Source organism: Drosophila navojoa, chromosome 4 (assembly GCF_054131105.1).
Source record: "Drosophila navojoa isolate 15081-1374.11 chromosome 4, UAZ_NAV_1.0, whole genome shotgun sequence".
Classification (NCBI taxonomy): Eukaryota; Metazoa; Arthropoda; class Insecta; order Diptera; family Drosophilidae; genus Drosophila; species Drosophila navojoa.
Genome location: NC_142892.1, coordinates 1,103,766 through 1,130,358, shown reverse-complemented (window position 1 = coordinate 1,130,358; position 26,593 = coordinate 1,103,766). Strand labels below are relative to the sequence as shown.

At 46.1% G+C, this 26,593-nt stretch overlaps 10 protein-coding genes across 17 annotated transcripts in view; 6 read left to right on the top strand and 4 right to left on the bottom strand.

Moving 5' to 3' along the window:
* Positions 1-26,593, top strand: part of Prx4 (Peroxiredoxin 4) — a 72,189-nt gene that overhangs the window by 38,475 nt on the left and 7,121 nt on the right. The window lies entirely within an intron of this gene.
* On the top strand, positions 1,511-3,220 carry LOC108650356 (uncharacterized). The gene has a single exon (XM_089259658.1). It carries the CDS (start codon positions 1,692-1,694, stop codon positions 3,132-3,134), a length of 1,443 nt encoding a protein of 480 aa, XP_089115784.1. The 5' UTR covers positions 1,511-1,691; the 3' UTR covers positions 3,135-3,220.
* Positions 5,699-6,990, bottom strand: Dhps (Deoxyhypusine synthase). The gene is made up of 2 exons (XM_018102098.2): positions 6,689-6,990; positions 5,699-6,643 (listed from the first exon to the last, which is right to left on the bottom strand). The coding sequence occupies exons 1-2, from the start codon at positions 6,878-6,880 to the stop codon at positions 5,747-5,749; spliced, it is 1,089 nt and encodes a 362-aa protein (XP_017957587.1). The 5' UTR covers positions 6,881-6,990; the 3' UTR covers positions 5,699-5,746.
* On the bottom strand, positions 7,265-14,084 carry MED24 (mediator complex subunit 24). The gene is made up of 7 exons (XM_018102090.3): positions 13,818-14,084; positions 11,929-12,015; positions 11,710-11,867; positions 10,796-11,641; positions 10,380-10,740; positions 9,508-10,325; positions 7,265-9,444 (listed from the first exon to the last, which is right to left on the bottom strand). Exons 1-7 carry the CDS (start codon positions 13,902-13,904, stop codon positions 8,823-8,825), a joined length of 2,979 nt encoding a protein of 992 aa, XP_017957579.1. The 5' UTR covers positions 13,905-14,084; the 3' UTR covers positions 7,265-8,822.
* On the top strand, positions 7,308-8,597 carry UbcE2M (NEDD8-conjugating enzyme UbcE2M). Its single transcript, XM_030385880.2, has 3 exons — positions 7,308-7,533; positions 7,669-7,970; positions 8,041-8,597. Exons 1-3 carry the CDS (start codon positions 7,428-7,430, stop codon positions 8,179-8,181), a joined length of 549 nt encoding a protein of 182 aa, XP_030241740.1. The 5' UTR covers positions 7,308-7,427; the 3' UTR covers positions 8,182-8,597.
* Positions 12,082-13,809, top strand: LOC108652062 (uncharacterized). Its single transcript, XM_018102096.3, has 2 exons — positions 12,082-12,876; positions 12,947-13,809. The coding sequence occupies exons 1-2, from the start codon at positions 12,291-12,293 to the stop codon at positions 13,690-13,692; spliced, it is 1,332 nt and encodes a 443-aa protein (XP_017957585.1). The 5' UTR covers positions 12,082-12,290; the 3' UTR covers positions 13,693-13,809.
* Positions 14,754-18,683, bottom strand: Atg18a (Autophagy-related 18a). Of its 5 annotated transcripts, none has more exons than XM_089259901.1 (6): positions 18,665-18,683; positions 17,188-17,283; positions 16,371-17,132; positions 15,724-15,882; positions 15,527-15,654; positions 14,754-15,444 (listed from the first exon to the last, which is right to left on the bottom strand). In XM_089259901.1, exons 2-6 carry the CDS (start codon positions 17,256-17,258, stop codon positions 15,227-15,229), a joined length of 1,338 nt encoding a protein of 445 aa, XP_089116027.1. In that variant the 5' UTR covers positions 17,259-17,283; positions 18,665-18,683; the 3' UTR covers positions 14,754-15,226. The 5 variants fall into 5 exon arrangements, with proteins under 5 accessions (XP_089116027.1, XP_017957581.1, XP_017957583.1 ...); XM_018102092.3 differs by lacking the exon at positions 18,665-18,683 and adding an exon at positions 17,773-17,970; XM_018102094.3 differs by lacking the exon at positions 18,665-18,683 and adding an exon at positions 17,773-17,968 and having other exon boundaries at positions 14,754-15,423.
* Positions 18,079-21,092, top strand: ERR (estrogen-related receptor). 3 transcript variants are annotated; one of them, XM_089259899.1, is made up of 4 exons: positions 18,079-18,610; positions 19,174-19,229; positions 19,288-19,850; positions 19,909-21,092. In XM_089259899.1, the coding sequence occupies exons 3-4, from the start codon at positions 19,308-19,310 to the stop codon at positions 20,830-20,832; spliced, it is 1,467 nt and encodes a 488-aa protein (XP_089116025.1). In that variant the 5' UTR covers positions 18,079-18,610; positions 19,174-19,229; positions 19,288-19,307; the 3' UTR covers positions 20,833-21,092. The 3 variants fall into 3 exon arrangements, with proteins under 3 accessions (XP_089116025.1, XP_089116024.1, XP_089116026.1); XM_089259898.1 differs by lacking the exon at positions 19,174-19,229; XM_089259900.1 differs by lacking the exons at positions 18,079-18,610; positions 19,174-19,229 and adding an exon at positions 18,810-18,960.
* On the bottom strand, positions 21,070-24,070 carry Uxs (UDP-xylose synthase). The gene is made up of 2 exons (XM_018102642.3): positions 22,971-24,070; positions 21,070-22,363 (listed from the first exon to the last, which is right to left on the bottom strand). Exons 1-2 carry the CDS (start codon positions 23,796-23,798, stop codon positions 21,848-21,850), a joined length of 1,344 nt encoding a protein of 447 aa, XP_017958131.1. The 5' UTR covers positions 23,799-24,070; the 3' UTR covers positions 21,070-21,847.
* Positions 24,215-26,551, top strand: Nmt (N-myristoyl transferase). 2 transcript variants are annotated; one of them, XM_089259897.1, is made up of 3 exons: positions 24,215-24,232; positions 24,520-24,779; positions 24,953-26,551. In XM_089259897.1, exons 2-3 carry the CDS (start codon positions 24,524-24,526, stop codon positions 26,164-26,166), a joined length of 1,470 nt encoding a protein of 489 aa, XP_089116023.1. In that variant the 5' UTR covers positions 24,215-24,232; positions 24,520-24,523; the 3' UTR covers positions 26,167-26,551. The 2 variants fall into 2 exon arrangements, with proteins under 2 accessions (XP_089116023.1, XP_089116022.1); XM_089259896.1 differs by lacking the exon at positions 24,215-24,232 and adding an exon at positions 24,316-24,425.

Below are 26,593 nucleotides of genomic sequence, written 5' to 3'. Positions count from 1 at the left end.
TTATACTCAACTGGTCACACTTAAAAATAGCCATAAACGATCTTTCATTCTCTCTCCATCTCTCTATCTCTCCAGCTTCAGCAGCTCATTTAAAACGCTTGGCAACGCCTCCAAAGTTAAGCATATTGCAATTATGCTTAGCTGGTCACACTTAGGCAATGGCTTATTAGACACTTGGCTGAATTGCTTTTATTGCAGCGTCTCACAAGTTTGTTCGAGCTGAACTTTGGCGCTCGCCTCAAAATTGTTATGCTGCATTGGACACTTGGGCCCGGCTAGAAGATGCTGTGAATGCTTCCTGTGCTCGCTCCTTTCCGGTGAGGCAACCACGTCCCCAGACAAGCAGGCAGCTGCTACTGCTGTTGCTGTTGCTATTGCCTCTGCTGCTACTGCTGCGGTAGCCATTATTTCCTGCATTTAATTGCACTACTCTCAGCTGCGGTTTTCTGCTACATTTGTTGCAGCTCGCCTCACGCCCGACCAACGATAATGTACTTTAGCCAAGACCACACATCTGCTTACCTCCCACTCACCTTCTATTGTTTCCTTTTTTTGACTGCTTTTCGTTAGTATTTTTTTGTTAGGTATTTTTGTTGCTGCAGATTTTGACGGGCTTGTTACTCAGTCGGTTGGAGCAGATCGCAGGGCGCGGCCATCAAATGATTTATACTTTAATAAGCGTGCACAGGACATGCTGAGAAATTAGATGTGCTGGGGCCGCGGAGTCCTCTGAGAAACTGCCATCGCCCACTCGCTTCAGCCATTTCATCTTGATGCTCACAAAAGGAATTTGCGCAATTTATGAGCGCAAACAAAAAAATCGAACTAAAAAATGCCATAGGAACGGCAAAGGAATTAAACAGCATGGCCAAGAATATTTCCAGCTTATCGGCGGCAGGATGTGCGCCTGCCATTGTATATACGTCCATACTCCCTCTCACTCTCGCTCTCTCTCTCTCTCTCTCTCTCTCTCTCTGTGGATGTCTTGCAAGTATTTGCGGCATTTTAGTGCCATTATCTTGGCTAGAAAGGTGTGAAAACTTTGTGGAGCAAGGCATTCCATTGACCTCGGCCCACAGCATAGGCAGCCAAGCAGCCAGTGAAAACCGAAAACCGAAAACTGAAAGCCGAAAACTGATAACTGACACAGAGCTCCTTTTGGGCGGCTGTACGCAACCAACAAAGGCAAACCTGAATTTTAAATGAGTTTTGGCTTTAAGCTTGTATTTAAGAAATTTGAATAATTATCAAAGGACGACCCATAGTCAAAATTAAATTAACAAACAATTTAATGGTTGAATCCTTGTTAAGTGCTGTCCTTAAAAGTCCTTGTTCTAATCTAAACGGGTCTGCAAACGTTATTAGGAAACATTACGGCTCTAGTGCTAATGGACATTTCCCTTTCTCTGTATTCTCGATCCATTTCACTTTCTCTCTCTAATTCTTTCTCTGCTTCACACTCCCTTTAACTTTCTCCACATTATCGGATTCTCTCTTTCTTTCTTAACTAGTTATCTGTCTCTCATTTGAATTGCTTTTAAAATTTTCCGTCAGATCCAAATTTTACTATCTGACTTTGTGAAAAACAAAAATGTAAAAAAAAAAACAATGAAAATTTTACAGATTCCCACAATTGGCCAAACATAAGAAACAAAATACATAAATCAAAGCTGTAGATCAATCTCTGATCTATGAATCTGGGGAAAATGAGTGAAATTAATGAGAACACGCTGGACCGGCACTTCGTGTCGCAGCTGCGCATAATGTTCGACGTCTACTCGAAGAACATTAGCAAGTCGGACTTCGTGATGAGCCAGCAGTGGCTGCAGGTCTTCCACAAGTCCAGCCGGGCCGAGAAATATGCCAGGAACTGTCTGATGCTGCTCATGTACGGGCAGCTGCGCGAGATGGGCAAACTGGGAATGCCCTTTATCAAGATGGAGAATATGGATCGTTCGCTCGAGGATGTGCTCAGCGACTATCAAGGCAGTCAGGGAATAGAGGCGGAAATGGAGGTATGCCAGAAGCAGGAACTGGAGCAGAAGCAGGAGCTAGAGCAGGAGCGGGAACAGCAGCAGACGCGCCAGGAAATGAAGCATCAAAAGGAACAGTGGAAACAGCATCAGCTTCCGCAGCAAGGAAAACCCAAACTGGAGATGATTCCAGAGGAAATGGACTTACCGGAACTAGATTTGGCTAACGAGGACGTGGCATCTGCAGTGACCTCAAACATGTCCTGCTACAACGATAGTCGGATGCTGCACGAACGTCTTGGAGGTGGCAGCCAATGCATCGACTATGCCGACCCCAGCTTCGAGCTGCTCACGCAGCGGAACCAACAGCTCCTCAAAGAGATCAATCAAATGCACGCTCGCACCATGGAGAACGAGCAGCTCTATCGGCAAGCCGATACCCATTGGCAGCAGCGCATACTGGAGGGCCAGGGTCACCTCCCGCTGCCGCTGTCCAAGGCACGGATGCAGTGGCTGCTGCAGCGCATAGATCACGGCGCACAGCTGGCCATACGCCAGCTGAAGGACTGGGCGACAAGCACCGGACCTTTGAACTTCCTATACATAAGCCTACAGCACATACTGGAAGACGACCCGGAGGCACGGAAGCTGCTCGCCGACCTGGATCGCAAGCTGGAGGCGGTGCTGGACAACATGCTGGAGCAGGCCGGTGAGCGTCGAGAGAAGAATGTGCGCATGCTCTACGACAAGCTGTTCCAGCAGCAGCAGGAGGCGCTGATCACCAAGCAGCAGCTGCTCCACCGCGAGCAGCGGGCACTGATGCTGGCGCGCCAGCAGCTGCAGGTGCACGTACAGGATCTGAAGCAGCGCGAGGAAATCTTCTGGGAACAGGCGGCTGCCTCGCCCTACTTCTCAAAGCAGTCCAGAGCGATCAGCTACAACAAGGCGGAAACAATGCGCAGCACCAAAACCCAAACGAACAGCGACATATTCGATCCCGACAGCAACAGCAGCAGCGACTTCTGTGGCTGCGACGACTGCCAGCCCGAGCTCGGGCAGCTGAGCAACCCCGAAGATCTAATGGACACATACGACAAGCGCAGCTGCCAGTACTGCCAGTCGCAGCGGCCAAGGGACGTCGAGTCCAGCAGCAAATGCTAAATTGTTCTTAAATAACTTGACTTTCCTATCTCTGTGTGTATGGTATATAATAACTAAATATATTTTCTATTCCTGCTAACAACTAATTCACTGCGTCTGTGTGTGTGTGGCTGTCAATTGCCAGGAACTGGACTCGCCAAAGTTTTAATGTAGTTTTAATTTGCTCGTAAGCACTGGAAACTTGGCCAGGATAACTATGAAAAAAAAAAGGAAAAGGCAAGTGCAAAACTTGCCTCGCAACAACAACAACAACGACAACAGCAACAGCTTTGCTCGTAATTAGTTTTTAAGCGCTGTGTGTGTGTGTTTGTGTGTGTGGCATTAGATATGACAGCATGATGCAGTTAAGCACTTCTTAACGACGACAATACTGCTGGCCTGGCTGCCTGGTGTGTGGCTGCCGATAATGGCGCAAGTATAATAAGTGCAATTGATTTTCTTGCCAAGTTTCCACAAGTTGCGGCAGTTGGTGCCAAGCCAAACGCAGCCGGATTATAGTTTACTGCAGCACAGTGTCTTCATTAGAGACCAATACAGTGGTGTCTGCATTATGAGTCATAGCTGCTGTGATGTCCAGGTGTATATAATATGTGTACAGTTGCATCCTTGCTCCAGGTCAATCAACTGTCGTGGTGTCTCATAGTTGCTTAAATTTCATATTAATTATAGAGCTTACTCAACATCTTTCGCTTTTAGGTCTTTTCGAGACATAACAACCGCCATTTTGTATTAAATATTGCTATTGCCCTCTGGCTGCGCCTAAAAGTATGCTACAAAAAACTTAACTTCATCCATTGTCTGATTTTAGTTGTTGCGCGGAAAAGCATGCTATGAAAATTGCAAAATACCCAATTGTTTGCTGCACTTGCAAAAGCAAGCTACATTTTCTTTCGTTAAATTCATATATTTATAGAAGCAAACTGACATTCATACATAACTACTGTGTGCTTACAAAGGTGTTTACTTCACCTGCATGGTGGCAACATTTTAATATGCTTTGCAAAACACACAAAATAATAAGGAAAACAACAAAAAGCTTGAGTAACAGGACTTACGTGCACTTACATATATATATGTATATAGACAAAGCAAACAGCGTGTCCAAGTTCAAACGTTCAACATCCGCTGACGATAGCGAAAATACAGTTTTCCAACATTTGTTGCCAAAGTGTGGCGAACATTTTGTGAAATTTGATAAAGCATAGCATTTGGTAATAAGTACATGATGGTTGACTGAACTTCAAGCGACCCAGTCATACATATTTGAAAGGAAAACAACAAAATATTCTTTTAAAAAAACAGGAATCAAGTAAACTGTATAAAAGTTGTGGCTGCGAAAAAGTTGCAAAGCAAATGCAGCTGCCATACCCCACGACTCCGCTGAATGACAATAGCTCAAAATATGTGAGACCAACTGTCGAAGTGAAGCGCGGCGAAAAGCACGAATAAAGAATGCGGCGAAAACAGGAAAACAAAAAAGTGTGTGAAAAGTTTTCGTTCTTCGCTTTAATGATGCGCACAGACAGCGAAAACTTCGCTCAGACAGCAGAGGCTTACCGACACCGGGTTGGATGGGAGCAGGGAGAGCGGGGGGAGAGTCCTGACTCTCTGAGCCATAAACATAAAATTTGAGTTGTGGCTTTCGTTGGTGGGTGGCGGGCATTAGCGACATAAAATTAATGACAAATTTGTGAGCTTATGCGAATGCATTGTTCCCAAAACAATTTCTGACTCTTAAGCGCAGAGTGCAGCGAAAGCAGGGCATGGCAGAAAGGAGAGCAAAATATGTATGACAAAAGTGAAAAGTCGCCAAGGCAGCTTCACGCTGAAGGCAAAATTTATGTGCACAGCAAACCCCAAGCAATTACGCCAAAGACTTAGTTGCCTCTTTTTGTGTGTGACAAAAAGAAAAGGAGCTGCCGCAATGACTCTGGCTGAGGGGGAAGCGGACAGAGCAGCATCTGTGACCAGCAAGGACCACAACTTTCATTTTACTGTTAAAATGCTCAACAAAAGTTGCGTTTTCGCTCTGCTCCTGCCAAAAAGCGAAGAAGCAAAGTGCACTACATAGCCATTATAATGGAGCAGCAGTAGCTAGAGAAGAGCACAATTTTTCTAATACAATACGATACGATACGATAGAATGCCTAGAATTTCTTTCTAGTCGTGTAAAGTGCAACACGCTCTCATCTCTATTGCAGTGGCCACTTAACTCGTAACTAGAGATGTGCAAGGCTCTTCTTCCACACAATGCATGAAGATCAACAACTTCGTGCTTTTTCATCTAAGACCAGCAGGAAATCACGAAACTTGCTCATCTCTATTCAGAACGTAACTGCTGGAGTTGAAAATGGGCTGCTTGTTGCATTTATCACATTTTGCACATTTCCGCACAGAGGCAACAACGCTTAATGGCTTTCTGCTGCCAATGCAGAAGCTGTGGCTGACAACTTTCCTTGGCCAGTTTTCTTAGTGCCCACACCCCATGAGACTGGGGACGGAGCTGTTGCTTATTGTGGCTTAAAAGTGGTTGTTAGAATGCGGCCACCAGAAAATTACACTACTTTCTATGGAACATATTCACTATATTTACTTTATATATATACACACAATTACAACATGGCCTCTTTCTGGCTAAAGTGTCGCTTGGCAAAGGTCTCTCCCACGATAAGGGGAAACACCAAAGTGGCCTCGGCATACACCTTGACGGGCGTTGCATCTTTGCGTATCTTGCCCCAGGATACTGCCTCGTCCGGTCGTGCACCGCTGTCACTGCCATCAAACTCCGAAGCTGTGTTTATGAAAACAGAATAGTCGGCGCCATTACGCATAAGATTGGCGTTGCAAATGTGATGCTTTATGATGCCGCCACCCACAATAATCATGCCACTATTTACAGCTTTGACAGCCATCGTGTTGAGCCTGCGCAGATCCGACAATATGTCCACAACCAGACCCGGGTGGCGGAACGAATGAAAGTACATCATGTCGCCAAGGCTTCCATCGGTTAACGCTGGACAAAACACGGGTATCTTGTTTTTGGCAGCCCAATAGTAGATAGAACTCGGATTTGCAATACGCTCACCCAACCTGTGGATGATGCGTGAGGGTGACCAGACCGTGCCCTTGCTCTTCTGTTCCTCTAGCATTTCATCGAGCAGCGGCATTAGCCAATCCTCAAACTTGCAGTAGTTGTCATTGGGTACTAGCAGATTGCCAATGCGATTGATACCGCGCTCTCGCAATTGGCTTCCACTCAACTCGAATGAGCCCATAAATGTGGGTGCCAGGCATTTGATAAAATCCTCCTCCACGCCTCCAGCCGTCGTCACAATGCAGTCGACCATCCGATGCTCGGCAAGGAAGCGCAACGTCTCCCGCAAGCCCGACGAAACCAAATTTGAGGTGTAGCCCAGAAATATAGTGCATCTGGTGTTGCGTTTGATAAACTCGTCCGTTTCGTGGACATCCTGCTGCTCAGCGTCTAGCGGCAGAGCCCTGCAATCCAACTGTCCTTCAGTATAATGTGATGCCCAATAAATATAATTACTTACCATCTTATTGATTTCGTTTATGGCCAGACCCAAATTTGTGGCCTGGAAGCCGGTGCTCACATAGGATTCGAGCAGCTTGCTGTAGTTGATGCCCAGATTGAAATCATATCCCTGCACTTGTGGAGTGTCCTCCGAAAGGCGTTCGCTACGCTTAAGCACAGCATCCTTCGCTATTTCAGGCTCTGTGGACATCTTAAATTAAATGTTTTTGTTTTTGCGCGTCTCACCTAACATGTGCAAAGTAATAATATCGATACAACTATCGATATGCAGCAGTAGGCTATTTAATATTTTCATTTTAATTTGTCCTATTTGGTTTATTTGTACATATATCGAGAAACACTGTAATGCAATTGTTTTTGTTTTTACTACAAAATTTTATAAAAAGAAGTGAGCTGACAACTCTTGACGCGTGTATCGACCATTAAATCAACGATAGTATCATCGATAGTTTTCGCTGCGCTACCTTGAATGACAGCAGAGAAATTGAGAGCTAAAAAGCAAGAAGAAGCAAGCTCTTGAAACAACCAACAACTAAAATTTTAAGGTACGATACAACATTTTTAAAAATTGCTGAAGAATTCCAAATATGATCACAATTTAATACGCACAAAAGCAGAAGCAACAAGCCAGCAATTGACTGCGAAGCGAAACGCTCAACAGAGATTGAAGTGGAAGCTGTAGACGAACGACGCGAACAAGCGGCCAGGCAGGCAAACAAATACATATAGAAAAAAAAATGATTAAACTTTTCTCGCTGAAACAACAAAAAAAGGATGGAGATCAAACGGCACGCGGTGGCCAGCAGAAAAAGGCATCAGCTGCCCAGCTGCGCATACAAAAAGGTAAAAGTCGTGAACCATTTGGCGCCCATGATTTTAGTTTCGTTTTCATTATAATATATATATGCATATGTATATATATTATATATGTTTATACATTATACATTGTTAATGCAAATGAAATATTCGTATTTTTAGATATTAACGAACTAAACCTGCCAAAAACTTGTGTCACGGAGTTTCCAGACAGCGATGACTTGCTAAACTTCAAATTGATTATATCCCCCGATGAGGGCTTCTACAAAGACGGGCGATTTGTGTTCAATTTTCGCGTCGGCTCCAATTATCCACACGAGCCGCCAAAGGTGAAATGCGCCACACAGGTGTATCATCCGAACATCGATCTAGAGGGCAATGTGTGCTTGAACATTTTACGCGAGGACTGGAATCCAGTGCTGACCATCAATTCCATTGTCTATGGCTTGCAATTTCTGTTCTTGGTAACGAATTCACCCTAAAGCAAACATAGTTGGATTGAGATTTGACTACAAAGTTGTATTTTCTTTTTAGGAACCCAATCCTGAGGATCCCCTAAATAAGGAAGCTGCTGATGTGCTGCAAAGCAATCGACGCCAGTTTGAGTATAATGTTAAGAAGGCAATGCGCGGCGGTTGCGTTGGCGAGACTTTCTTTGAATGCTGTCTCAAGTGATATATAGGAAATGAAAACTCTATTATTTAAGTACCGGCATCTGCCTGCCTGCTCTGTTGTTGCTGCTGCCGCTGACCCGCTCCACTGACTCAACACAAGCAACACACGTAGGAGGAGGGAGCACCAACAGGCCACAGCAACGACAACAACAACAACAACAGTAATAACGATAACACCAGCAGGCAGCGCTTGGCCGCAATGACAACAACAGCAACAACAACAACAAATTATCGTAATAAAACCTAAATCAACCACTGCGAACCGAAAAAAAAAAACAAATGCGAGTCGAGTCAATAATTTGTTGTTAGTCTAAAGCCAATATTATTATAATTATAAAATTTATCATGTTTGTAATTGCAATCGAGGGAGATAATGAGCAAGGATGAATGGAGATATAAAAGTAAAAACAAAAATAAGTTACTCATGAATCATAATCAATGTCTGGAATCTCACGATTGATGCGTCATGAGGGCAAGAGTAGATAGCTCTTTAGTCTATCTGAAAGTCCAGGGAAATGTTGAAATGTTGCCCGTTATTCTAATTGTATTTGCAAGGCATAGAAACAAGAATGTTGCAGTTTGATGTGTGTATTTAATGTAGGCTCGTTTTATTACCGTTCAGGCCACTCTATCGGCACCTGATCACAGGTGTATGCTGTTTCGCGCCAGCTGCATATTTCGCCACAGGCAGAGATCGGCCACGGCAGCTTGGCGACCGGCATGCAGGCGCAGATCGTAGAGGCGGCTGATGAGACCGACACGTATGTCATCGGTGGCCAACACCTTGAGCAGCTGTTGCATCAGGTTTGGCGGCAGCAGTCGCAGCACAGGTGTCACACGCTCGCCGCCGCACTCCACCAGCAGCGAGATGAACTGATAGACGAAAACGGCCTTGGGCGACAGCTCATCGCCGCTAACGAATTGCACAAAGACACGGAATATGTGTTTGATGCTCGCCTGCAGCGGCTCCTTGAGGTTGAGTGGGGTGACGCGTAGCTCAGCGCTGGGCGCGCTTAGCAGTGCGACAACATTCGATGCATCGCCATCGGCGAAATCATTGGAGTTGTCGCTGCCGTCGCCGATGACCTTGCGCACCTTCGCCGCATTCGCCACGCCCGTCATCTCGTCGTCGTCGTGGGAGCGCGAGCGCTTCTGAAGGGTAGCTGCAGCGGCGCTGCTTGAGCTGCGCGTCTCCAGACAGGAAATGATGCAGTAGACGCTCAAACGCGCCAGCACCAGGGACTGCGGTTCGTTGATGTCCTCGCTGCAAGGGTAAGAAGGCAATTAGTACGGTAACTATAGACTACTAGATATGGGCGAGACCCACCCTTGCCGTCTGAGAACCAATGGAGCCACGACGTACTGCAGCAACGCCTCGGTGGTGCGTTCTATATCCAAATGCATTACAGCAAACACTATGTCCATGCACTTGGCCATGTCGCGCATGTATTTGCAGCTCAGCAACTGCTCCACCAGCTGTGTGACCAGCCAGGAGGCACCACCGGCCAGCAGCAGGGATTCCAGCGTCTGGGCTGCACGCACCGGCAGGTGTCCAGCCTCCGATACAATGCGCCAGCACTCACGAAACTGTTCGATCAACGGCGTGTGGGAAATGAGGCGTGACTTCGTATTGGGCGCAGGGTGCACATCGTGCTGCATTTTACGTATGATCTGATAGGAGAGCGCCAGGCGCTCCTTCGAATTCTCCTGGCTGGACAGCTCCTCAGTGGTGAGTGGCGCCAGAAACTGTTGTATCATATTTAACGGCTTCAGCAGCTCTGTTTCACGCACCGAGTACATGTAGGCGCACAGATATGAGGTAGCACACACAGAGAAGCTGAAGAGGCGACGCTTCATATTGTCCAGAATGCTCTTCACATCCGCTGAGGAGAGCGTTTCCTGCTCCCAGGCAATCAGCACATGATGCAGCACGCCTGGCAAGTTCAGGCATATGTCCTGCCATGTCAGGTTGCTTGGTTTCAGCTGCGCCGCTTCCGGTTTGCTCAAGCTCAAGAGCAGCTCGTCCACTATGCTGTCTTCGCAGAGGGCCAAGATCTGGCGTGGATTCTTCAGCTTATTGCGCTCCATCATACACGTACGAACCCACTTCTCGAAGAACGAATCGCAGCGCTCGGAGAGGACCACCTGAAAGACCCCTGAGTTAATTGACTGCATATAGAAGCTATCAGCACTGCTTACGTCCGAGCCATAGGTCTGCACGATGCTGGTGAGCATCAGAAAGGAAACATCGAACAGGGTGGACCGCGTAATACACTGTTTGCCCAGTTCCCCGGGGACCTGCTTCGAGTTCTCATTGCACTGTATCAGGCGCGAGACAAAGGTCTTCAGACGACCCTCCACTGTGGCCACCGATAGTATGAGCTCGAAGCTGTGCCCGACTGGCACATGGCAGAGCACATTCACCATGTCCTGCATCTTGTTGGTGCACAACGTCTTGAGCACCCCCGAAAGTGGCACCTCGGCTCGTTTGATGAAGTTGATATTGGAAGGCTTCTGCTGGCCATTGTCGCACTTCTTGAGCAGCAGCGAAGCGGCCTCCCTACAAGAGATGACCGTTAAGATAACATCTACTTCCAGCTGGAATGCTCACTTACCTCTGGCTGGCGAACTTCTTGACGTGCACCTCATTGACCAGCTGCTGTTTGGTCCAGTCGTTGAGCAGGAACTCAATGATATTGCATGAGCACTTGGTGTCCATAAAGTCCAGCAGCAAATTGTCCTCGATCAGCAGCTCCAGTGCCTCTACCAGCTCGGGAATATAGTCTGTGGCCGCCAGCTGCTGTTCGCCTGGCACCCGCTGCAGTGCATGCAGCTGTTTGATGATGTGCGGCATCTTGAAGAACATGAAGGCGCCCCACATGGTGTCCGGACTGGTGTCGGCCACGTTGCTGAGCGTGAGAAAGCCCGCGCGTATAATCTCATAGAACAGACGTGTGTTTGTATAGCCCTTGAGGCGCTGCAGCATTTGCAGCTCGGCCACGTAGTACGAGGTGTCCTTGCAGGGATTCAAGAGCACCTCTACAGCGAGCAATGGCTGCACACAGCACGAAATCTTCTCCAGACTGGGGCTTGGATTCAGTATCTGCAGGTCCAAGTGCTTGGCATCAATGTAGGCCAATTGCTTCAGTTGCTGTTCAGCTGTGGCAGCGCTCAGCGTGAAGTTGGAGTTGGTGAGCGACGCCTTAATGCTGGCATAGAGATCGTGCAGCCTGTCTACCGATTCCGGCTCCTCGTGACAGCCCACATTCAACATGGCCAGCACGAACTGTTGCTGCGTGAGGTGCTCGATGAGCAGACAGCTCTGATCCAGCATATACGACAGCTCCGCGCTCAGCTCGCCTCGCATTTCATACTGCTGAAGAGTGCGCGCAAAGATCTGCATGATCCACATCACCAGCTGGACTACAGCTCCAGGCAGCAGCGCCTCCTCAGACTTGATGCTGGAAGGAGAGCACGTGAGAAGAGGTAAATGTGCCAATTAAGAGATGTGCAAGCAAGAGTAACTAACCGGCAAGTGATGCCATCTATAATGCTGACCAGGAACTCCAACAATGCCGTCACGCAGTAGACGCGATTCAGCTTGTCGTATTTGGCTATGCAGCGCAGCACCGCCGCATGGGAGACAAGATGTGCGCACAGCGAATGCTTCAGATAGTTCAAAACCAGCTGCAAGAGAGAGGCCAATGAAGGATTAGAGATTCCCTGGCACTACCTTCTCCATGCTTACCGAATTCGCCGTGGAGCCAATGACCGCCTGCTGCAGCAGGCATTCAGCCAGATTGTAAACATCGCCACTAACGCCGCGCGGGAGGACCTGAAAACAAAATGGAATCGAAATCAGTTAGAGGCGAACTTGAATGTGTGAAACATTTGGAAAATTATCTAAATTCAAGCAAGGCTAAGCAAGCCAGGGGCCAGTTGAGCTCTGTATCATTACAGTTTCAGACGCGTTGAAATGTAATTTTAATAAAATTTAGGGTACATAGACGCAATACAGACAAAAAGAAACGAAAAGCCTTAAAATACATACAATACAAATAGTTCCTTATACGTGATTCTAGCAATTTCTATAAACCGCGTTGTTGCATCATGTTTCGGTTGAATTTGCAAAGCTTTCAGATTTATTTTATGCACGGCCTAAGGTTATCCTGCAGACGGCGACCAAATCAGTTGCTGAGCATCGGGTGTGCGGCCCATGGGGAGAAGGCTGCAGTGGGTGCCACGACGCTGTGGAGGCGTCTTATCAGCCAGTATCAGTTTCGGGTCAAGAAGGAAGTCTACTATCCAGATCGTAAGTCAGAGATGCAGCGAACCGCAGCGTCGGCCAGGCAGATGCTGACCATCAATCCGCAGCATCAGCAGCGCGGCCTGCCCAAGGACTACTACTACAGGGTGCTTGGCGTGAATAGACATGCCACCGTACAGCAAATTCGTAGCGCATTCTATGCTTTGGCCAAACGTTATCATCCGGACTCCATGCACTCCGAAGAGAAGCTGAGGCACTTTCAGGAACTCTCCAATGCTTACAATATACTAACGGACGAGACAAAACGTTTGGAATACGATCAGCTGGGTGGTATCAAGGATGAGAAGGCATTCCTAGCGCAGGCTGGCAATCCCATGAACATCGACATGAACAGCAAGAGATTTGAAGCAGTTTGCCAAAGTCCGGAGGGTGCGTTACTCCAATAGCCAGTGGGTAACTAATTTAACTAATTCTCGATTTCACTTTGACTCCAATACAGATATCAAAAAATTAACTGTTGGCGAGTACGATTTACCATTGAGCTTTCTGGAGGCCACCGTCGGCTGCAAGAAGCGGATTGACTTGCGCTATTTGAGAAAATGCGAAAGCTGCAAGGGTAAATCGCAGCTAATGGCCAATCGTGATCTGGGCAAGGAGCCGTGCCGACGCTGCAACGGCACTGGCAAGGTGACCACGAAAACGTTGACCTTCAGTTCAGTGAATACGTGTAGTCAGTGTAAGGGCAAGCGTTACATTAATCGCAATGACTGCGACGCCTGTGACAACCGGGGCTTTGTAACGGGCAATGTCGAGGTTCTAATCACAGTGCCGTCCGGGTCCAAAACTGGGGATGTTATAACCGTCGACAATCCCAATACAAAGCAACGGGTCAAGTACACCCTACAGGTGCCGCAAAGTGATTACTTTCGTCGTGTCGGCAACGATATACACACAGACAAATTTCTAAACATTTCCGATGCCATTCTGGGTGGTAATTTCTTAGTGCGCGGCCTCTATGATAATGTCGAGCTGCGTGTCGAGCCCGGAACTCAGTCGCATACGCAGGTGGTGCTGCACAACAAGGGGGTGCGGACACGTGATGGTGTGGGCAATCATATTATTACACTGAAAGTGCGTATTCCCTGCAATTTATCGATGAAGCAACGACAGCTTATTCTGGCGCTGGCTCAGTCGGAAGACCCGGTGTTTGAATTCCACAAGGGAAGCAAGAAGGCTAAGGATTAATGGCGTGTTTTTTTTTTCTATGTATATATTTAAACCGTGTTCAAAAATTCTCAATGTAAAATGCTTTTATCACTCTGATGTAAAGTTGAAATTTATAATATGACAATTTTAAATGTTCGTGTCACCTTTTTTATGTTGATGCCCCACTGTGAGTCGGTCCAGCGCTCACGCCATGCCACGTTAATTAGCTGAAGGATTTTGTTGTCCTTCATGGCGCTCGACGCGATAGAACAAAATATTCACGTTATTGCTAAGCACAGAGTGTTTATTTCATTATATTTAGGACACAAGTCCAATAAACAATTATATGAAAGTTTATCAAGAAGAAGCACTGTTTATATCTTTCACCCAAGCTGGGTGCAATTTCGCGTTAGGGATGATGAGATATATCGATATGTTTACATATGTATATCGTTGTGCATATTTTTGCTATAATAATGTATCTGATGCTGATATTTTACAAATTAATACTACCTTTTATGATTAAATTCTTTTTTATTTATACATTTTTGTATCATTGCAATTTATAAGCTAGACACACAGAAAGCAGCTTTTCAAGGGAATGGGAAACACAATGGTACAATATTAGTAATTTTTGGTACAACATTCGATAGCTTTTCGATTATGTGGTGCTGCAAATCAAAATTACCCAGCACTTAAATTATGTCTGTGAGTGCCCGCTAAATTCAAAAGAGACCTGTAGTAAATCAAATATGTAATTTATTGAATACAATAAAGTAGCGCATGATTTTTGTAAACCGCTTTAAATATTATGTTCTAAAATGTTTGACTTTGTACAAAATATATGTATATATATATTTACTATATATGCCGAAAATTGTTCCTCCTTTGCACACACACTTCAAATTTGATGTTTTCACTCATTATCTTGTTACTTGATTATTTTGATATAATTATAATATTATTAGTTGCATTGGCAATATAACAAACGATAAATATGCTAATGCTGAGTATTGCAAAGTTACTAAAGCAAAAATTATAAATTAGAATATGAGCTCTCGGTGGATTGTCAAAGGTTCAAATAAAGAGTATGTGCACAAAAATTTACAAAGGCAATTTATTTAGTAAGAAATTTCAATTGAAAGTAAGTGTGTATTAAAAAATATTGAAAAATATAACAGCTAACTTAAGATTGTATGACAAAAGCATTTCTTTTCCTATCAATGGCAGCGCCATGAACAGTAAACTTAAAAACTAACAAAAATTGCTTTGAGAAATGGGGCGTTACTCAATTTAACTTTTTACTTATTAACCGAGGAAGAATCGTCAATTGATTACATTTAAAAGCTAAGTCTAAGACCTATTCATTTATTTACTTATTTTTATTTGACGTCATGGAGCGAGCTACCGTCTCCCACATGTCGTCGCCAGCTGCATGACCCAAATCCAATCACTTTATCATCATCGTCCTTAGTACTTTGAGGAGTGAGTTCGTTTTCTTCTGTTCTTTTGTTTTTGTTTTTATCATGTTCTCTTATCAGTTGTGGTTGTTGTTGCGTGAGTTCAATTGCACCTAAGTGGAGGAGGATGAGCCACCAGCCGGTTCATCGCCCTTTACGGCCGAGGCATAGCTGGCACCTGCGTTGCCCCCGCCGCTCGACGAGCTGCCTGGTTTCTCATTGGCTTTGCCATCCCCAGCAGCCGCTGCAGTAGCGGCAGCAGCATTTGGGACACCGGCCGCACCGCCAATGCTAACATTACTGTTTAGACCTGAAGTATGATGTGAATCAACTAAATAATTTGTTTTGACATTGCAAATGGATGTGTGTGTGTCTGATTTTGTCTGTGTCATTCAAATGGAATTATAAAGCACCTTTAACATCCATGGCATAGCTGTCGTCCAAGCGCAAATCGTGACGCTTCAGCAACTGGCACTCTGCGCCCTCAACCGAGGGTATGGAATAGACGTACAAATAGCCATCCTGCGAGGCAATCAAGAGTCTGCAAAAGAATACGATAATAATTATAATTGAGCTCGGATATACAAATAGTGTTGAGTGTAGGACCCACCTTAGCTGCTTCTGTATCGTGGTTATGGCGCACATGCGTCGCACACCCGCCTCTGGCAGCGTGACCGACGCGAAAGCGCGTCCCTGGCTAAACACGTCGGTCACCTGCGTGGGCAAGTAGCTGGTCACCGTTTTGCTCAAGAATCTAAAAAACGAGTAACTTTGCATGAGAGAATAGATTTGATGAGTGGTAGTTGTGGTGGTGGTTGTGGTTGTGGTTGTGGTTTGTGGGTGGTTGATTGAAGAAATGAAAGAAAAGAAAAATAGATAAATGTCAAGTGCCACACACAAAGTAACAAAAGAAAAGAGAAGATAAACAACCTAGGGATTGACACAGCGTACGTCTCTAAATTAAACAAGAGCTCAAGGACAAATCTAACAAAATGATATTAACCTGACATCTAACAGATTTTAATTAATATAGGATTACAACTTGATCAAGCAAATAATAAATAAGCAGACTGACTATATATGTGGGCTATTCTTTGTCTATGTTTTCACTGTACACAAAATTTTTGTATGGGTGAAAGATAGTGAGAGTCTGTGTATATATATGTTGTATGTGCATGTCTATATACACCGTCACCAAAATAAACAGACAACAAAAGCTGACTATTGAGCCTCGCACTCCACAGCTCTTCAACTTACCCCATCCAATCGTCGCTCGACTGTTTGCCATGATCGCTGTTTTCGGCAGCGCTGCGATCCAAGCGGAATATGTGCACCGTCTCCGTGTTCGAGCTGGAGACCAAGTACTCAGCACAAGTGCTGAATGAGAGCGAGACAATCGAGACGCAACGTTTGAGGCCGCGTCGCAGCTCGAACAAGCGGCTGCCATCCTGGGAACTGAACACACGAATCACAGTGCCGCGCTCGCTGGCCGTCGCTATCTCTGTGCCCGACGGACTAAAAGCAATGGCCGCCAATGGTGTGTCATGGGCGGGTATCATAGTCTTGGCGTGCAAGTTGATGGCATCGAAGATCTGCACCTCGCCACTTGTCACGCTGCCCGGGTAGGCCAGGTAGCAGTGCTCCGACGAGGAGGAGAGTGCACACAAGCCAAGCTGATTGCAGGGCGTATCGCGTATGGTGTGCACCACCTTCATATCCTGTATGTTGTGGATGTAGAGCGACTCCTCCAAGCAGACAACCAAGCGTTCCCGATTTAGCTTCACAGCCAAAATTGTATTCGAGTAAGAGTAATTGCAAATTTCGCTCTCCTTCTTGAAATGGCAAACTTTCAATTTGCGCGGCGCTCGCTGCGACACAATGGCAACCAGAGAGCTCTCGAAGAGTCGCTCGATCAGGAATAGATCATCGCTTTTTGTGTTATAGATTTTGTCCAGCGTGGAGTCTACAGAGCTCAGGCTATACAGGCTGTAGCTACCGCTGGTCGCCACGGCCAGCGAACTAAGCGAGAACATTATTTAATAGCTTACATTTAATCATATTTTCACACACTCACGTTATGTTTTGATTGAAATTGACAAACACCTCACCCGCATCCACATCGGGTCGCCCTAGCAGGCTCATCATTGTGACTGCTTCGCTGTTCTTTGGGCTGCAATGGTAAAAATATTTAGCATACCTTGCTGACACCATATAATGTTAATTTCCTATTCCCAAATACCCTCTCTATGCACACATTTCCACAGTCATAGACAAGAGGAATACGCGTCTAGCACATGCGTCATTCCCAAAATCAACTCGTGGATTCTTACTGACCTAGCAATTACTATATATATTCGATACACTGTTACAAATATACGCACAAATTTGTATACCCTATTTTTCATTGTCTTCAGGGTATGTTGGAGCAAAACAAAGCATTTATAGCTTTGATTCAGCTATTGCCGTTGAGACGTGAAATAACTTTAAAATATGCAACAGTTCAGGGGCTGGGCCAGCATATTTTGATTGCGTATTAGACATAAGCGAACTAACAAAGCAAACATACATATGGAATGATGTATTTTGGGTTGAGCTCTGATAAAACCCCAAACCAACAACAACAAACGAAATGAACACGTATCGCCTAGCATGTACTTACTTTTCGACAAAAACACCTTTGATGCGCGGGCAAAACTTTGGACAACGTGTGCAATAACACTATACAATGGTTCTATAGTAAAATCTGGCTATTTATTTGTATTTCTAAAGTAATTTCTATCGCGCAATTGTTTTTGCTATGTTTTGCACTAGGGATGGGGCCAATTTGCATGCGATATCTGGAGATCCAAAGTATCGTCATATACCATCGATATGCGCGATACAGCATTGCGATAATTGTCGTGCGATATTTATTGTCGCTGCTTATCGATAGTGACATTGGACTTTATATATATATATATATATATATATATATATACATATATTTATTTTACTGTGTTAAAGTTCTGTAAATATTTAGCGTAAACAGATAAAAATGATAAACCAATAACCACAGTGGCTGCCCAATTCAAATTGTGCTTGTATGCATGATAGCAAGTCACCGCGTTTATACCGATGCGAAAGCAGCAGCTGCCAGTTAACATAGTTGAAAAAGTAAAAAAAAATGCAATATGCATAATAGTTATAAACGTAAGACAAGAAATACAGGATATTGTTCAGCTAAATCAAGAACCATTGCCAAACACAAATTTTGCTGAATGGGCAATTCACAAAAAGATGCAGACGCACGCAGACAACAAAAGCCATAACAAAGTGCTCGAACCAAAATAAATGCATATGAATGAGTATGTATGCATGTGTGCGAGAGTGTATATATGTTATGTATCAAAATGTGTTGACTGGATTCTGATTGGACCATTGGAATACAATAAACTGTGTTGAACAAGCACGTTCACTGATTATAGTTACAACTATCAAGATCTTCAACAAATCTTTATGTAAGTATATAGAGACAGTGGCTACACACCTATTATCAACAAACACACACCCACCTGGATTGTGATAAGAAATGAAATGAGAACGCGCACTAAAAACGTGCATCTCTCGGCGTTTAGCTTTATAGCTAGATTCTTTGGCCATTTTGTATTTTCATTTTAAATCAGGCCCTCCAGTCGTGATTTACAGAGTAGCGTAACCGTTAATTATTTGCCAAGTGTAAACACTCATACGCATAGTACCGTTATCGCGACATTGTACTTTTCCACCGCGCTGAGCGTCGCTGTCATCATCATCCAATTGGACGCGTGAAAGGGGCAGCGCACGGGCTAGTTTTTGTGAGTGCGAGCATGTAAAGCTTACACACACACACACACGCACATGAACAGAGAGGGTAATTCTAACTGCATTCTGAGTGGATTCCACAATTCGAATTGCATTTGTTGGCTGTGTCTCTGCCTGTGTATGTGTATGTGTGCATGCTTTATTTATTTTGTTGTTTCACGTCGCTCTTATTCACGTTCATTAATAATTAGCCGCGCTGTCACTTTTTTTTATCATGCAGCGACGTCGCCCATGTACTTTTGACATTTAAAATCCAATCAGCAAGAATCAAAAGTCGTATGCGTGAATTGGAATGTCCCCTGATAGCTGAACGCTTATTCTGTTTCGCTTGCAGCTCAACTTTCGCGCTCGAATATGTCCGACGGGGTTAGTGTGCTTCACATCAAACAGGAGGTGGACACATCATCGGCTGGCGGCGCCAGCAATTCGTGCTGCAGTCCTAGCTCCAAGGCAACCACCGCCCACAACAATTCCAGCAACAGCAACAGCGGCATGAAGTCCTCGCCATCCGTGTCCCCAGAGCGCCAGCTCTGCAGCTCGACCACATCCTTGTCCTGCGACCTGCACAACGTCTCGCTGAGCAACGATGGCGACAGCAACAAAGGAAGCGGAGCCAACAGCGGCAGCAGCGGCGCCCAAAACTCGAGTGGCAATGGGGGCAGCGGCTCGGTGCGCGACGAGATTCGTCGCCTCTGCCTTGTCTGCGGCGATGTGGCATCGGGCTATCACTACGGCGTGGCCAGCTGCGAAGCCTGCAAGGCCTTCTTCAAGCGCACCATCCAGGGCAACATAGAATACACCTGCCCGGCGAACAACGAATGCGAGATCAACAAGAGACGGCGCAAGGCCTGCCAGGCGTGTCGCTTCCAAAAGTGCCTGCTCATGGGCATGCTCAAGGCAAGCTCTCTCTCATCTTTTTGTCTGTCTCATTGTACAACAATCTTCCACATTCCAGGAGGGCGTGCGCTTGGATCGCGTGCGTGGCGGTCGTCAGAAATATAGACGCAATCCGGTGTCGAACTCGTACCAGACCATGCAACTGCTTTACCAGTCCAACACCACATCGCTGGGCGACGTCAAGATACTGGACGTGCTCAACAGCTATGAGCCCGATGCGCTCAGTGTGCAGGCACAGCAGCAACAGCAACAGCAACAGTCACAGCAGCCCCACACGACCAGCTTGACTGATGAGGCCTCTTCGTCCTCTGGCAGCGTGAAGCTGGAGGGCAGCAACGGCACCTCGAATGGCACTTGCATTTTTCAGAACAACAACAACGATCCGAACGAGATACTTGGTGTACTTAGCGATCTCTACGACAAGGAGCTGGTCAGCGTCATTGGCTGGGCCAAGCAGATTCCAGGCTTCCTGGACCTACCATTGAATGATCAGATGAAGCTGCTGCAGGTCTCGTGGGCAGAGATTCTGACGCTGCAGACAACCTTCCGCTCGCTGCCGTTCAATGGCAAACTGTGCTTCGCCACCGACGTCTGGATGGACGAGCTGCTGGCCAAGGAGTGCGGCTATACGGAGTTCTACTACCACTGCGTTCAAATAGCGCAGCGCATGGAGCGCATTTCGCCACGGCGCGAGGAGTACTATCTGCTGAAGGCGTTGCTGCTGTCCAACTGTGATATACTGCTGGACGATCAGAGCTCGTTGCGCGCCTTCCGCGACACCATCCTCAACTCGCTCAACGACGTGGTCTACCTGCTGCGCCACTCCTCGGCCGTCTCGCACCAGCAGCAGCTGCTCCTGCTGCTGCCGTCGCTGCGGCAGGCGGATGATATACTGCGTCGCTTCTGGCGGGGCGTGGCACGCGACGAGCACATCAACATGAAGAAGCTGTTCCTCGAGATGCTCGAACCACTGGCCAGGTGAAAGTCAGCCTCAGCTCCAGCTCCAGCTCCGGTAGCAGTAGAAGCAGCAGCAGCAGCAGCAGCAGCAGCAAATTGCCAGTCGATTTAGCTTTTAAGTTCAGGTGCAAATATCGATATAAGCTAATTTAGTGACTAAACTACAGTTTTTAAGCATTCAAGAAAGGTGTAGCTCATAGATAGTGTATATAGTTTGTCTGTGTACGTGGCTAATGCATAGAGTAAACAGAGTAAAGAGTAATTCGTATTCGAAAACTTAAAGAACCACATTTAATCAACTACCAACTACTCTACTAATATATTGTACAACAGAATAAGTGTTGGCTGCGGCCCAGGCCGAAGTCGAAATGCCCTTGCAGGTGGACATAACTTGCGTAGAGTCAGTATCTGTACAATCAAGATATAATGAGGAGCAATTGAGGCTATATGATGAATGATATGAGGGATGATAAATGAAATGCAGCTGCTTCAAAGCAGATCGGACGGTTGAGCTAATATGAGCTCAGCTGAGTTAGTCGGACTAGCGTACGTTTACTTAACAGATACAGTCTAAACAAGTGTGTGACTAAACTGGGGCAACTGCAGGGGCAGGCAGAAGGCAGACTTAACACATACAATAGAATTCAATTTAGCTTAGACAAAGACAATATAGAAGCTGTACGACATTGTCCTTGGAGTGCAGGGTATTCCCGGGTATTGCACACTCGGAGACTGCCACCAAAAAGAACTTGAACTAACTGTAACATGAAAACTAGATGGGGACTATCAACACGCTGATAGCTGGAACCTTAGTTGGCTGCAGGCCGAGAACACCCTGTGTTGTGACTTAAATATAGTTGGGGCCTTAACTGAATAAGCGGGGCCATGGTGACTGAGAGCAGCGGGATTGGGAAGCCATAAGATTAGCGCTATCGTTGGTCATCTTTACGTTTGTTGCAGACTAGAGACGTGTGTGTGTGTGTGTTCCAATTACAATAATTGAGAGGCACATATTATTGATGTTGGCCGTGGAGTTTGATCTAGGGCCGAATGCGCTGCAGATCGGGCGAGTCAAAGTACTTGCGGGAGCTCTCCTGGAAGCGGTCGCTGCGCGCGAGCTCGTTGCGGAAGTATGATATGGTCTTCAGCAGGCCCGACTCCAGGGGCACCTTGGGCTCCCAGTTGAGGCGCTTCTTGGCGCGCGTGATGTCCGGCTTGCGGCGCTGCGGATCGTCCTCCATGGCCTTGATCTGCTTCACCTCGCTCTGTCCGCCCACCAGATGCTTGATAATATCGGCGAACTCGCCAATCGTCTGCTCCACGGGATTGCCCAGATTCACGGGCTGCGTGTAATTGGAAGCCATCAGTGCAATCAGGCCATCCACCAGATCCGAGACGTATTGAAATGATCGCGTCTGCTTCCCGTTGCCATAGACCGTGATCGTCTCATTGCGCAGCGCCTGCAGTATGAAGTTCGACACGACGCGGCCGTCGTTCATATGCATCCGCGGCCCGTATGTGTTGAAGATGCGCGCCACGCGCACTTGCACCTTCTCCTAAAAGCAAATGGAGCAGGCGTTACCATTAACTCCCATCGGACAAATCAGTAAACACGTAATATTCCCTATGTTGTCAGTTCTGCTTTATCGCTACATAACTCAAGTGCTGGCATCCGGAACTCCGAGGCATTGTCTCTGACTGAAGGTCAGTTTCGGAATGTTTTTCCGGCAGCAAACATTGCAGTTGGACGGAATCTTTAGAAGCCACCCTCGCATCGTGGCAACCTGATATATAAGTATATCGTATCGATAAGGCACGCTTAAACTAGTTAAGTCTCTCGATATGCTTGATTTGTTTATCTTCAACTCAAACAAATTAATTTAATGCATCGCTGCACATTCCAATTGGATTGATACCAATCAGATAATCGAATGACGCCAGCGGTAGTCGCTTAGCTATAGAAATATACATACATATACATACGTATATATGTGCATTAAAAATCAATGCAGATACATATAGGGAGAATATTTTATGCTTCTTCTATCCGCTCCCCACGCTATCTAATTCCAACTGGCTTAATTAGGCTTTCCTTATAAGTCACATTCCGCTCATAGCCCAAGTGGAATATACACCAGGTAGATCAATGACATCAGAACTCACCTGCTTCGCATAGGCATAGCTGAGTGTCTCGGAGACGCGCTTGCCCTCGTCGTAGCAGGCGCGTGGACCTATAGGATTCACATGACCCCAATAGGTCTCCGGTTGCGGATGCACTGTGGGATCTCCGTAGACCTCCGAGGTGCTGGCAATCAGTACCTTAGCCATGACCCGCTTGGCCAGGCCCAGGACATTGATGGTGCCCATGGTATTTGTCTTTATTGTCTTCACCGGATTGTACATATAGTGGGGCGGCGATGCGGGCGACGCCAGATGATAGATCTCGTCGATCTCGATGAACAGCGGATTCACAATGTCATGGTGGATGAGCTCAAAGTTCTCGTGACCCAACCAATGCTCCACGTTGCGCTTACGCCCCGTAAAAAAGTTGTCCACCACAATAACCTCATGTCCCTGGATCATAAGGTCGTCGACTAGATGGGAGCCCACAAAGCCGGCGCCACCCGTGATCAAAATGCGCTTCCGATTCTTATAGTTGAGATACTTGACCTTTGGATATTTTCGTGGCGTGCTGGCCTGCAGGGAGCGCACCTGTTCTTCGAGCTGGGCCAGCTGCTCCCTGGTGTGCAGCAGCTCCTGCCGCTGCTGATGCAGAAGCGCGTTTTGAGCATCGTAGGCGATTTGAAGATTGCGCTGAACAGCATCCTCGGTGGGTGGCCACTGTCGTTGCTCCTCGAGCCCGTGGGCAGCGGAACTAGCTCTTGGCACGCTAGTGGCGGGAGCAATCGCAAATTTGTACAAATAGATGAGGGCCAGGCCAATTATTGAGCTGCCCGAAACAATTTTAATCCGCTTCTTTGTCAGACTCATTCTGTGTACGACAACTATAGCTGACGTTGCTAGAATTGAGACGCGGTCGCTGTTCGCGTGCGCTATTTGCTCTTATCAGCAACTGTGCATGTTTATTTATGTTCTCTGTAGTTTTGTTTACCCACCATTCAGCGATGCAATTTTAGTTCGCATCGAGTTGCGATCAGCTGTTTTTGTGCTGTTTAGCCCGTGTTGTTGGTGGTATTAAATATCCAATAAATTGACTAGCATCGGGTGTTCTATTTGATTCTAATATAGTTTACATTAGTATGTGAATTCTTTAAGCGTGTTTACAAAAATATGCTTCAGCAATTAAAGCTGAAATTTGAATTCAACGTCAACGTTTTATATCTGAGGCGACAGTATCGACAACTATCGATAGACAGTACTCAACTCTCATATTCAATTTTCTGTTAATTACTTGAATTTAACTGGTAAGCGTTGCTGTCAATATTTGTACAAATTTTATTTATATGTACAGTTCACACCCATTTTCTTTTTAGTTTATACGCACACATATTTTAAATGAGAATGAAAATCGATTGCTGACAAACTGTAAATTAGGGTGGCCATTAAATATTATATAGTTGTTGTACATTTTCTGTGCGAGATCTGGCAGCTGCGTTAGTGAGTCAGCTGCTAATAGTCTTGCGATTTCATTGCAATTATTTTTTTGTCAGTATATATTAATAAAATAGTTACAAATCCTCAAGTGCAACAGAGCAATGCCGAAAGATAATGCGCCCGCAGCCAGCCCAGATGATAACAGTGAGCATGAACTAAGGCAGAAGACTAAAGAATTGGCAAACGCATCGGCGCAAATGCTAGCAGGCGCCGTTGCCGGCTTAAAAGTAAAGGAGCCACAGTCGACGGCAAACGAAGCCAATGAGGCCAAGGAGAACGAGTCGGAAGCAGCAGAAGCAGCAGCACCAGAACGTTCAACGCTGGCCAAAAATGGGGCATATGTATCGTTAGACTCTAGTAAGTAAAACAGTGCACGGAAATGCAATTGGAATATGCGGCACACAATGTGAGGTTAGGTCCGACCAGGAATATACTGAGATTGTGTTTGTGTGTGTGCATGAACCACGGCTTGGACCACGCTGAATAGGAAGATCAATATACGGAGTATTTAATAATATTTTCCATTTTAGGTAAACAAGCACTGCTGCAGGCAGTCAATGATGCAGTGAGCTTCTCACGGCCACAGTCGAAGCAATTTACATTCTGGTCAACGCAACCGGTGCCAAAGCTAAACGAACTGGTGACCTCAAATGAGTGCATCGAGCCAAACAAAGAGATTTCTGAGATACGGGCCGAGCCGTACACCTTGCCCAGCGGTTTCAAATGGGTGACAATCGATGTAAACGATCCCAACGACAATAAGGAGCTCTATACGCTGCTCAACGAGAACTATGTAGAGGACGATGATGCCATGTTCCGTTTCGACTATCAGCCAGAGTTCTTGAAGTGGTCTCTGCAGCCGCCTGGCTGGAAGCGTGACTGGCATGTGGGCGTGCGGGTCGAGAAGTCGGGAAAGCTAGTGGCCTTTATTTCGGCCATACCAAGTAAGCTGCGCTCGTACGACAAGGTGCTGAAAGTGGTGGACATCAATTTCCTCTGTGTACACAAGAAGTTGCGCAGCAAGCGCGTTGCCCCCGTGCTGATACGCGAGATCACACGTCGCGTCAATCTGTGCGGAATCTTTCAGGCTGCATACACTGCGGGCGTGGTACTGCCAACACCAGTGGCCACTTGTCGCTATTGGCATCGATCGTTGAACCCTAAGAAGCTGGTGGATGTGCGTTTCTCCCATTTGGCTCGCAACATGACCATGCAACGCACTGTGAAGCTGTACAAACTGCCTGACCAGCCCAAGACAAAGGGCTATCGCCGCATCACGTCCAAGGATATGGACAAGGCCCACAAACTGCTGGAGGAGTATCTGAAGCGTTTCTCCTTGTGCCCAGTGTTCACCAAGGAGGAGTTTCGTCATTGGTTCACGCCCAAAGAGGGCATAGTCGATTGCTTTGTGGTTGCCGATGAGAAGGGCAACATTACCGATATGACCAGCTACTACTGTCTGCCCTCGTCCGTGATGCATCATGCCGTGCACAAGACCGTGCGCGCCGCGTACTCATTCTACAATGTGTCCACGAAGACGCCTTGGCTGGAACTAATGAACGATGCCCTGATCTCAGCGCGTAACGTCCAAATGGATGTCTACAACGCTCTCGATCTGATGGAGAATAAGAAGTTCTTTGTGCCGCTTAAGTTTGGTGCCGGCGATGGCAACTTGCAGTACTATTTGTACAACTGGCGCTGTCCAGCCATGCAGCCCGAGGACATTGCCTTGATACTCATGTAGGAATGTAGGTGAACGATGAGTTGAGGAACCGCAACAGATGATGCACGTTAACAAAGAAGGAAAAGGAAAATGGAAAATGATTCAAAACACACAAAAAAAACGAGACAAAACTTGTTGACATTCTCGCCGTATTCATGTTTATTTACGCGCAAGCCTATTATGTCCCCACCCCGCCACACATTTTTAAGGGTTTAACTTAATTGAATTAAGTATTTACGCAAAATTTAGTGCACTAATTCTCTGATATCTTGTATCTTGTAATTCCTCGTTTAACGAAATTTTTGATTTTCCAAGTGTCACATGGAATGCATTTTTGAATTGCAATTGCAAAGCTTGAAACTATTTAAAAAATAAATAAATCAACTGAATACTTCAAACTGAAAAACTCATTCTTTCCTCTGCGAGGATGGATACAAATGGCGCAATG

Coding starts and splice junctions, on each gene's coding strand:
- LOC108650356 (XM_089259658.1), top strand. CDS start 1,692: ATGAATCTGGGGAAAATGAGTGAAATTAATGAGAACACGCTGGACCGG.
- Dhps (XM_018102098.2), bottom strand. CDS start 6,880: ATGTCCACAGAGCCTGAAATAGCGAAGGATGCTGTGCTTAAGCGTAGC. Junction 6,644..6,688: donor TAAACGAAATCAATAAGATG/GTAAGTAATTAT, acceptor ACTGAAGGACAG/TTGGATTGCAGGGCTCTGCC.
- UbcE2M (XM_030385880.2), top strand. CDS start 7,428: ATGATTAAACTTTTCTCGCTGAAACAACAAAAAAAGGATGGAGATCAA. Junction 7,534..7,668: donor CCAGCTGCGCATACAAAAAG/GTAAAAGTCGTG, acceptor TCGTATTTTTAG/ATATTAACGAACTAAACCTG. Junction 7,971..8,040: donor GCTTGCAATTTCTGTTCTTG/GTAACGAATTCA, acceptor TTTTCTTTTTAG/GAACCCAATCCTGAGGATCC.
- LOC108652062 (XM_018102096.3), top strand. CDS start 12,291: ATGTTTCGGTTGAATTTGCAAAGCTTTCAGATTTATTTTATGCACGGC. Junction 12,877..12,946: donor AGTTTGCCAAAGTCCGGAGG/GTGCGTTACTCC, acceptor ACTCCAATACAG/ATATCAAAAAATTAACTGTT.
- MED24 (XM_018102090.3), bottom strand. CDS start 13,904: ATGAAGGACAACAAAATCCTTCAGCTAATTAACGTGGCATGGCGTGAG. Junction 11,868..11,928: donor TTGGCTCCACGGCGAATTCG/GTAAGCATGGAG, acceptor TCTCTCTTGCAG/CTGGTTTTGAACTATCTGAA. Junction 10,326..10,379: donor TGCAGACCTATGGCTCGGAC/GTAAGCAGTGCT, acceptor GGGGTCTTTCAG/GTGGTCCTCTCCGAGCGCTG.
- Atg18a (XM_089259901.1), bottom strand. CDS start 17,258: ATGATGAGCCTGCTAGGGCGACCCGATGTGGATGCGGGTGAGGTGTTT. Junction 15,883..16,370: donor TCGAGCGACGATTGGATGGG/GTAAGTTGAAGA, acceptor TCTCATGCAAAG/TTACTCGTTTTTTAGATTCT. Junction 15,445..15,526: donor CTATGCCATGGATGTTAAAG/GTGCTTTATAAT, acceptor CAAATTATTTAG/TTGATTCACATCATACTTCA.
- ERR (XM_089259898.1), top strand. CDS start 19,308: ATGTCCGACGGGGTTAGTGTGCTTCACATCAAACAGGAGGTGGACACA. Junction 19,851..19,908: donor TGCTCATGGGCATGCTCAAG/GCAAGCTCTCTC, acceptor TCCACATTCCAG/GAGGGCGTGCGCTTGGATCG.
- Uxs (XM_018102642.3), bottom strand. CDS start 23,798: ATGAGTCTGACAAAGAAGCGGATTAAAATTGTTTCGGGCAGCTCAATA. Junction 22,364..22,970: donor GCTATGCCTATGCGAAGCAG/GTGAGTTCTGAT, acceptor ATTTGCTTTTAG/GAGAAGGTGCAAGTGCGCGT.
- Nmt (XM_089259897.1), top strand. CDS start 24,524: ATGCCGAAAGATAATGCGCCCGCAGCCAGCCCAGATGATAACAGTGAG. Junction 24,780..24,952: donor ATATGTATCGTTAGACTCTA/GTAAGTAAAACA, acceptor TTTCCATTTTAG/GTAAACAAGCACTGCTGCAG.